General features: G+C 36.3%; 1 protein-coding gene across 7 annotated transcripts in view; it reads right to left on the bottom strand.

Moving 5' to 3' along the window:
* Positions 1 to 3961: 3961 nt before the first annotated feature.
* The window catches only part of GARNL3 (GTPase activating Rap/RanGAP domain like 3), a 39011-nt gene continuing 32423 nt past the window's right edge, over positions 3962 to 10549 (bottom strand). For 6 of the 7 annotated variants that reach the window (XM_065737208.1, XM_065737204.1, XM_065737206.1 and 3 more), the window contains 6 exons: positions 10295 to 10402; positions 9471 to 9589; positions 8902 to 9037; positions 7562 to 7771; positions 7116 to 7227; positions 3962 to 6365 (listed from right to left, as the gene is read on the bottom strand). In XM_065737208.1, the coding sequence (XP_065593280.1) occupies positions 6209 to 6365; positions 7116 to 7227; positions 7562 to 7771; positions 8902 to 9037; positions 9471 to 9589; positions 10295 to 10402 (842 nt within the window). In that variant the 3' untranslated portion in view covers positions 3962 to 6208. Of the gene's footprint in view, positions 6366 to 7115; positions 7228 to 7561; positions 7772 to 8901; positions 9038 to 9470; positions 9590 to 10294; positions 10403 to 10549 lie in introns of those variants that run through there. The other variant, XM_065737209.1, reaches the window with a different exon arrangement.

Genomic DNA, 10549 nt, shown 5'->3' with positions numbered 1-10549 from the left:
GCTACAATGAAGAAACTAATGCTACAGTTAGTATTTTAATTTCTGATTGCTATAACTTTTCCTTCACATGTGATACTGCTTCTGCATCTGGGGTGCCTGACCATAGAATAAGCCTTGATCTAAAGCGTAGACACATGAAGGCTAGGTTGTTGTGGCTGCTAGCGTAAAGTGGTATTATTTCTCCCAGAGATGTCAAAGGGGCTAGGACTGCATTTAAATCGCAAGAGAAGTCATGACGCTCAGCAAGATGTATTTTGGAGTCTTTTTCAGAAGGAATTAATAGACTGCATAGACAGAGAATATACCCTTTTCCAGAAAAAGAAGAGGAAATTCTCTTTTGTTGTGTTAAGGGGTAAAAATCTACCATTGGAAAAGGTCTGAATCTTAACAGGGGTCAGAAACAAACCAGTCCTGGATTGGTTCTTGGAAAAGAGAGAGAGTTTAAGGCCAATCTCATGGGTATAACAATACTTAAACAAACAACAGATTTGAAACATTTCTATAGAACTCTAGTAATCCACAAGCCAAATTTAGAAAAGCTGTTATCTCCGTAAGTGTGAAAGAAAGAACTGATGTAAAATTTATTACACGTGAAGGAGTGAATCATTTCTTCCTCCGCCACAATAACAATAAATCGCACTTAAAACATTTCCAGCTGTGATAGGAATGTTTCTATTTAGATACTACATCTAAAACACAAAGCATATGCACTATCACATGGCATTAAACACAATGGTAATACATCAGTACTTAAGACAAGTGGTAGTAAACAGGTTTTGATCACAGACTCAGCATCTGCCTTTACACTGCAGTTATTAAATTACAAAACAGCCTGCTAACATTCAAAGACTTCATTAAAACTGACACTGCGGTTTGATTACACTTTAAAAAACCTTTAGAGACAATATTTTCCATTCAACCAGTTAAATATTTATAATAGAGCTATAAATAAGAGAAAAATAATCTCAAGTTTTTTCCTCAGTTCATATCCTAATATAGTGTTCAGTAGCAAACAAGTAGTCAGTTGCAGGCCTGCAATAACAAAGTGAAGCAGCTATGCATTAAGCAGACTGGTGAAATGGCTATGCTCAATTGTAGTAACAGTATCCATTCTTTCTATCCTGCATGCTTGCTGCATACTGTCACAGAAAATTCCTCTATTGTTAATGCAATGTATTAAGTTTTCAGAGTATAATCTATTTCCCCACAAAATCAGGCTATGTCTAAATATCTGAGAAAAGCGCTTTAACAGAAATTAGGAAGCACTTGGCACGTGACATCAAAATTGTTAATAATGATACTAGTCAGTATGACACACACGCACACATATACATACACATTAAAAACATCCAAATCAAAAGACTGTGTCTCAAATGCAGACTAAGCCAGAAGCTCTGGCATCTGTAAATGCAAGTCATAAATGCACATCTTTAGAAAGGCCTGCAGGAGTTTGAATCTGTGGCTTAACTGAAATACACCTACAACAACAGAGAGAAAACGGCAGGCACAGCAACCTTAGCTGTACACAACAATGCTACACGTCTTGTTGGTGCAATCTAGCCTGTTACCTGCCTTACTAAGAATTGTTTTAACGTTCACTCAATTGACCATCCAAAAATACTTTGAGCCAAAAAATACTTAGAAATTTGAATCTACCAATCAATTACAAATGCTTGCATATATGTATACAAAGTCACATGAAAGCAGACAGCAAAACTGCTACTCATTCTGGTTGCCACTTTATATCCTGTCAGGCATTTCAAAAACAAACAATACAACAAAAAAGCCAGAACAAATTAAAAAAATTAGCCCCCAACTGGGAAACACTTGTAACCAGATCAGTCCACACCTGTTCTTTGCAAATCAAGCAACTGAAGTTACTAGTCACATTCAAGGTAGCATCTATCTTTTGCCGTCCTGGGAGCACTTAGCCCTTCCATGTCATACTGATCTCTTCTCAGAAGGAAACATTTAATTACTTCCTGTTTCTGAGACTCAAAAGCACTGTTAATCTGGAACACAAGTAGGTTTATTTCTGTTCAAAAGCTCCTAAATGCCAAACTGTACAGACCTTGGGAAGGACTCATCAAGCTTCAGCCTTAAAAGCCACTCATTATGCATGTGGAAAGGAATTAACTAATATGTCCCAGGGCTCTTGAGTCCTACTCAAAGTTGTGATGGTTTACAGGCATGCTGCAAAGTAAATATAACACAAGGATGATGAGTTGCTGAAAACGTTGCTTGTTCTTTCTTGAACAGAATCAAAATTCCACAACATGGTACTGAACAAGCTGCTGTAGTTTACATTGTTTTGAATGGAGGTATCTGGGGGTGAGTATTGGGTTAGATGATTTCCTCTGGATCCTTCCAACTTCATCTATTCTGTGATTCTGGGATTACTTCTGATGCTGTTGAGGAGGTACAAGTCCATTCAACATTAGCTGCCTGTTCAGTCAGTCCTCCTGCTTGCACCAAAGTAAACTGAATTCCTATAATTTAGTCAGAGTAAGGTACAGTGTGGAAGTGATGACTTAGAATTCCATTATCCAGGAAAGGTTAAAACCCTCCTCCTCCTCCTCCAACAAATCCAGCAAGGACAAAATATTTCTTGCAGCAGGTTATCTGTGGAAAGAGTCCAGAACTGGCTTTCATTTTAACATAGCTTGAGAGCAAACGCTCAAGCTGGTAACAGCTCTTGCTTTACAGAATTTACCGCCCTTCTACTGAAGGTGGTGGTAGAGCTTATTTTCCAGTGTTCTCCATTAGTACCCATCTTTGCTGCAGATCCAAATATTTTTTCTCATACATATGACAGTCAGCCAACACCAGAACACAGGCAAATGGCAGCTTTAACACAAGATGTGAAAGTTGGAACGGTTGTACTTAAAAGAAAAGGTTGCACTTTGTAGCCGAGGCTACTTTCTAAGCTAACTGAATAGAACCATGCAGTTGCAGACAGGAAAAGAAACAACATGACTTCAAGGGACTGAAGTGAACAACAGCATAGCTGTCCATCTCAGTAGCCTTCCAGGAAGGCATTTCATTTTCCTTCGTCACTTGACATTAGTCTGACAAAGGAGAGATTACACAGATATATTAAAACCTCATCCTATTTTGAGACTTAGTTCTGAGGACAACAGTTCATCACATGAAGATGCACCTAACTTGTGACTGTATAATGAGACTGTTTTAAGCCAACAGAAACCACATCCTTGTATAGTGGATATTTGTCCAGTTGTCTTAGCAGCTTCAGATTATGTGATATTTTGTCTTTTAGGTAAGACAAATATAAAAGAATTTCACAGTTTGGTTCTTGTGGCTTGCATACATTGCAAAATCCAAGCATAACCACCACATTGCCTGTCTTCTACCCACATTCCAGGCTACTCTCATACAGTAAGTAGGTAGTAAATGACATGTATGTGACCATAAAGCCTTAAGTTACCTGTCATGGTTTTATTTTTATTTACCAGCCTGTAAACCGTTGACATTATTATCACACCTAGGAGACGTAAAACAAAACAGCATTACCTGACCCCTCTTTATCTCCTTTTACTTGGTCTAGTATTATTCTTACATGCCAATACAGCATACTGATCAATTACAGAAGAAAAAATAGCAAAGTTAAGGCACTACTTACATTAGGAATGAAGACAGGTAATTCTTCCACTATTCAGATCTTGCCTGTCCTATAGGAGTATTAATCCTGCATAACAGTTTCCACCTGACTCATTAAGTAGAGCTTTATCATAAAAATCAGCTGGTGGGGCAGAAGAGGCAGGGTCAAGACAAGTGAGCTGACAAAGGAACTATGCTTCCTTCTTCAAACTATTCCAACATCTTGTTCCAGATAAACATCATAAAGCCTGTATAACATTTTTTTGTTGCTGTCCTGCATAAAATGTCAAGTTTTTGCTGTATTCCTTAATTTTTTTTCCCCACTTTTATATTTATATAATATTCTTTCCCCACTTTTTAGTATTTGCAAGATGTAATCAATGCTGATATTACAGGTAGAACTATAAAGGTTTTTTCTACTGCCATTGCTGTGGTTCTGCTTAAAGAAAGTAACTCTTACAAACCCCCCTCTCTGTATAGTCACATCTTGGTTTGACACAAATACCAATCTACACCATTCTGCCCACCACCATAGGCAGGGGTCAGTTACTGTCAAGTTTTCTTCATTCTTCTTCAGTGCACAATCCATATAGGCCTTTCCACATCTTTTCAAGATATACCTAAATGTGTTTGTTCAGGTTCTTCAGTCATGTTAAGTCATGCCAGAATAACAGAAGTGAACTTCTGCAGTACATTTAAGATGCGATATTCTAAAATCACCTAGCAAAGTTTCCAGTTAAAGTATTATTTTAAATCAAGTCTGAGTTTTGCAGCAAACTGGTACAGACTTCAAAAAACACCCACACAAAAGAAATTAAATACTACACTGAGAAATTTGTGTACTGAAAAAGGCAATGCTTCTGCTTTCTAAAAATATCTAAGTGCAAACAGTGCTTCCTAAGGTGGATTCATTAAGTCCATGAAAGTGTTTACAACTTCCAGTAGTAGGATAAGGACCATAAGATACTTTCAGACCAATTCTACTTAAATCTCAACTGACCAGATAAATAGGTTGGGATAAACAACTATGCTCTCTGGAAACAGCCTGAAAAAGAATTACAAGCTCTTGCAAAGACTTTAAGATGGCACTTCCTTTCAGAAACATATTAAGGCTCACTTCACACATCCATGGTTGCCAAAATACTAAAAAAAAAAAAAAAAAAAGAGCAGCCACTGGTTAATACTGCTTCTGCTCCTGGACTAATTACTCTTAAATTATTGCTTCTTTTCTTGATCAAGAATAAGAAGTGATTATTTCAAGTTAAGGCCTTGCATATTTTCTTATGTGAAGATATTAATCCATCACATAAAATAAAATGAGCACAAAAACCTTGGCAAAAAAAAAAGTTTCACATTCAGACAGGCAGAAGCAAAATGCACAAATCGCCAGATGGTCACACTTACATGTATTACATTAAAAAAAAAAAAAAAAAACCATCAAGGACAGAGAATTATGTCTACATAAAGAGCAAGAAATACCTGCTAATATACTCAAACCCTTATATATATAAAGCCTGGAAACATCATATTTTCATGAAAAACAGCAAACTCTTTCAAAATATTATTTATAATTAACTTTTTGGCATAGAGGAAAAAGTTAAAAAAATAATCAAGCTTAATGATGAAATCTTGTCCTTAAAGAAAAGATTTTATATGGCTATTTCATCATAGAAAACTACCTTCTTAGCAGTAAAATTTTAGTCTGGATCCACTTAGAAAAATATGTTTATCTGAAGCAGTGACTTCTATTGTTGGCGCAAGAGCAACCAACAACAAATTTTGATGCCTGCACAGGAATCTTTCTGCAGTCAGAAAAAAAAAAAAATTAGGGGGTGGCTTCTGCCTGAAATGAGGAAATTGAAGGTGCACTACAGAAAAGTTATTCCATTAGATGGAGAAATACAGTATAATTCTGACTTGAAATTTTTAAGGAAGATTTGTATTTTTTAAAAAATTCCTTCTGCTCAAATATTCTTAATGCCAAAACAGTTTTCAAGGTCCTCTAAAAATATGTACACAGGCAGGTCAGAGAAAAGCATGTTCATATGTCACCTAATCTTTAGAGAATACTCTTAATTCTTCAGTGAACAAAACACAGCTGCATCATTTCAAGGACATACTACACTGTTTGGAAAGATCTTGCCTAGAAGCCTTTTTTTTTTTTATATTAAAAAAAACAACAACAACAAAAGGAATTTTTTTCATTACAAAATTACTCTTCCTACATTGCACACACAGTTGTGAAACAATTTACGACATCAGTAACAGCAGTTAACTTAACAGAATGCTACTTCAGGTAGCTCAGAATAAGTACTACTTTTTATTTACCTCAATTTCAGCCTAAAGCTCTCAATGATAACCTACCTTTAAAATGCCACAGAAAAGTAATGGCTCAAGGAAACATACAAATGTCAGAGAGATGTAAGCATCACCAAATCAGGCTAAGCAAGCCAGAACAACATGAGACCTATAAAGATTAATCACCAATACTTCCAGCCACATTTTAGCACTAGAAGCACTGTTTGTGACATTCCTACAGAGCTCACAGAGTTGTAAGAAAAGGTGAAGTAAGGAACATTCTTGTCTGTCTTCACTTCAAGTCAATGATGTCTTCATCATATAAAGAAGTCAGATGAAGAGGATAGCTAAATGGCAGGCTCTCCTCCCTGTTTGCTACAGAATCAGGATCTGAGCTAGTGGAAAGATGACGACCCTCAGAATGGCTTTCGAAAGAGGCTGAGATTATTCTGCAAAGATGAAGACAAAAGTCACCAAAAACACACAGATAAGGACAAGTAGGATCAATGGCTATTTCTGGATACAATCAAGTCATCCTGAAGACAGATCATTAAAACTGAGTTTCTCTCTGTTTAACTCTGCTTCCATAACAATTTGTGCTAAAACAAAGACTATAAATATCAAATTACTGCCAAAAGTCAATGCTAATGAGTTGCCCCCCTCCATATAATTTTCAAATAGCAAAACAGTATAACACTGCAGCAGATTAACAAGAATTAATCTCAGTCTATGGTATCTTGGCTGAATTCTGCTGCTACTCATCACAAATGCAGGTTTATAAAGACAGAGCAAACAACATAATTGCAGTGGGGTCTGGTAAGCAGCGCCAAACAGACAAATGTAATAATGTTTCTTTGCAAAATTTATTTTGGAAATAGTGAGACAAGAAGATACGAAGAAAACAGTATTTCTTCTGCAGTGTGAATTTAGCAGTTCAAATTGCAGTGACAAGCTCAACTGCAGCATGTTCCCACAAAATGCCATTTGGCCTTGCTTCACTCAACTTGTCTTTTAGCAAAATGCATTACCATTTCAGTACTGCTCTTTGATACTAAACTACACATTAGTATGAATTTCACAAAGGCCTCTATCAGTCCCCACCCAACTGGGAAAACCATGAACCGGTTGAGAAGCAATCACTTTTCAAAACATTTATTGTCTAACTTAGGCTCCTTCCTAAAGCCCATATATTTATTTACCTGTCACTACTAGTTGATCTTACTGCTCCCTGCTTGGGGTCTGACTGTCTCCGAGGAACCTTTTTTTGCTTCTGTGTACCTTCTGTCCTGGGAATAGGCTCATCCAAGATGCCTCAATAAGGGAATAAAAGTCTTAATATCCTCATCAGAAAATGAAGCATTCACAAAAATGTTTTTTCATTTTCATTTTTTCCACTGTTTTTCATTTTTAACTAAATAGCTTTCAGCTGACTTAGAATATGGTCACTACATATGTGACAAGACACTATCTAAACTATTTGCAAACAGCATTTGCTTACTGTTTTGTTTGTTTGTACTGCTTATTTATGAACACTAGTTGTCTGTCACTAATCTGACTGTAATGAGATTAGTCCAAAGATGCTCCAATGATTAGAAATAATATTAGTAGCAACTGATATATACACAGAAAAACAAGGGAAGTTTACCCAGCAATTCTTTACGTGTTCTGTTTGCAATTTCTTTAATTTCCATGCGAGATAAAGATAGTGAGTGAGTAACAGGAAGAGAGGTAATGACATTAGATGTTGGAGTAGTGATGACTTTGGGAGTCAAAGGTGACTTCAGAGGTCGTTCAATGCTTCGTCCAACCAGGTTACTAAGAGGAATTTTATACAGTTTTTTACATGGAACTTCAGCTGAAACACACACACACAAAAAAAAAAAGTTTCTCTTTCACAACAGTATCAGTTCATAATACTTCAAAATGAAAAATTATGAAGAAAAGTTATAATCACTGTGTGGGGTTCATTTTAACTCAAGTAAACTTTCTTGCTTTCTTCTTCAAGATCTTTTTTGCTTTGTACCTTACAATATAAGTAGGCTAGGAGGAGTAAGACATTTTGGCTTACAGAGGAAAAGGATGTTGACTCTCAGCAAGTTGATGAATGGAACAGAATTCCAGCAATGCAAAAAGGAAGTAAATCTACGCATCTTAAGGCTAAAACCCCAATTATAACACCGTGACTCACTACTCTGTTCAAGATTGCTCAGGTATTTTAATACTTGGCCAGAATACTGTATCCCGAATAGTTTAAATTATGGCTCCTCATCTTAAGTGGCATATAACATTCTGCATTTTCTTAATTTGTTTTGGAAAAAAAAAACAAAACACTTAACAACCTACCATCAAACAGCACTGCCTTTTAAAAATTGAAACTCTCATTCCTTTCTCTTTTCCCCTTCTGCCAACAGTACCAGATTTAAAAGACCAAGGCACACATACATATTGCATTATCTAGTTGAAGTTTCCATGGTTCTCCATTCTTGTTCCCTTATAGATCAACTGTTCACTGATCACCCTAGGATGAAGTGATTGTGGAAACTCTTCTGAGACTAGAAATACTTCGTATTCTGAATTTGGAAAAGATCTCTAATTATCCAGAGATGGTTTTGCTGTTTTTAAGTGAAAGGAATGGTGAATGTAAAGTCTGAAAGTTTTCTCATAAATTTAACCCTTTTTTTGTTTTTAGTCTTGGACACATTTCAGAAATTCATCAAGCTAGTAAAGCTTAATTCCTCCTTCCCTGTATAAACAATTTCTTCAAAATAGTGCTGCCATACATTCAGAAGAGACAGTGGGGCAAAGGCTCAGCCAGGTGATTCAGATCTCTGGGTAAACAATGTTTCCATCTTTCGTAGTCTCAGCTATGAACTCGAGATCTTTCACCTGATCAATTTCATCTTACTAAAGATCAGCTACACTGAGATGTGGTAGCTGCTGGAATGATCGAAGATCATTATTCAAGCTGCCAAGAAACCATATTACCTTCTGAAGAAGAAAGAGAACACTCTGGCATTTCATAAGCTGTAGGTGTTTGAGGTGAACTCCTTGAACTCATTTCCTTAGAACTGCTATGAGATGATCCACTTACTGCAGCAGTAGCCTTAAAATAAATATCCGACTGAAATGACAAAGAACTCCTCATTAGTACCACAAGATTTTCTTAATCATTTGCTGAGTAAGAGCTCAAATGTTTGTCCTCTATGTTTTACTGTCACTATTGCTGCACTGCTACTAATTTGATTAAGGCTAATCAGAGAAAGCCTCTCACTGTAACTTGGGGTAACTTTTATGATGTTCAGAATAACACTTGCCCAATAAACAATCAATCAAATACCTCAAGTATGCATTACTGCAGGCAGTAAAGGACAGTGAGATCAATTCTGATCCTCACTGTACTTAACAAAACCTCAGAGCACGCAGATGAATATTTACCACAAATGAGGGCACATGTGTGAACTTTGGTTTGGTCTGTATTTGGCTTAGACAACTTTTTATGTTAAATAGATTCCAACAACTCACAAATAATCAAACATGCTTTTCTTGTGTCTTACCCTTGATGCTACAAGTTGAAGCTCAGGCACAACTGCTGTGTGGACTAAGTTTCCATTCACCACTAAACGTATCTCAATTGAGTCAGTAGTGAAGGCAAGTATATAAGGGAAAGCACAGACTGCAACAAAACAAAAAATTATTTGGCACAGAAGAATGATTAATGTAAACTTTTCTTGAATACTCCATGTAGACTATTTTTGAGTATCCAACCTACTCAGGCATCTCCTTTTACTATGACAAAGTTTGCATAATAAACAGATGAACATTCAGCTACATCAAGCCTGAACAAAATTTCATTCTCCACGCCTGGCAGAATGCGGACTGAATGGGAAATAAAAAACAGAAAAAAGAGAAAGGAAAAGAAGTTGAGCAGAGGAAAAACTTTCTCAATGCTCTACTTTTCAAAGAACACTATATACAAACACTTACTGAAGTGGCATCATTAATGCAACACACTTACAGAATCACTGAGTTATCTAGGTTGGAAAAGACTTTCAAGATCATAAAGTCCACTCATCAGCCCACCCTAACAAATACCATCACTAAACCATATCCCTCAGTGCCACGTACATATGTCCAAGGATGGGGAATCTACCATATCCCTGGGCAGTGCATTTCAATCATTAACTACCATCTCCATAAATAAATTCTTAAGAATTTATTAATCTATGTTTATTAAAAGTTATTTAATAAAAGTTTATATATGCTACATTATTAATTTTACATTTGTAGGTATTTCTAGCACACGTGATGTAATTCCAGAAACAGACAAATGCAAGCCTAGGGGATACTGATAAAAGAGTAAGAAGAAATGTTTTCTTACCAACAGCATAAGGAACTTGATTCCAGCTGAAGTGAAAATCATAAGCTGATGGCTGGATCAATGGAGAACCTCCATTAAAAGGATACACCTTCCTATACTGGCAAACATCTGTTGAAAAAAACAAACAAACAAAAAAAACCCCATCCATCAGCTTACACTGTAAATTACAAATGCCAACTTTACAGGTAGATTTTACATAAGTTTGGATGATACACAGAAAACTCAAACATCTCTGTAGAAGCTCCTCTGTATCTA

This window comes from Cyrtonyx montezumae, unplaced genomic scaffold, assembly GCF_038088225.1.
Source record: "Cyrtonyx montezumae isolate F1298 unplaced genomic scaffold, pur_monq_1.0 scaffold_20, whole genome shotgun sequence".
NCBI classification, from domain to species: domain Eukaryota; kingdom Metazoa; phylum Chordata; class Aves; order Galliformes; family Odontophoridae; genus Cyrtonyx; species Cyrtonyx montezumae.
Note: the sequence above shows the minus strand (reverse complement) of the source record. Positions and strands in the feature narration are given on the sequence as shown.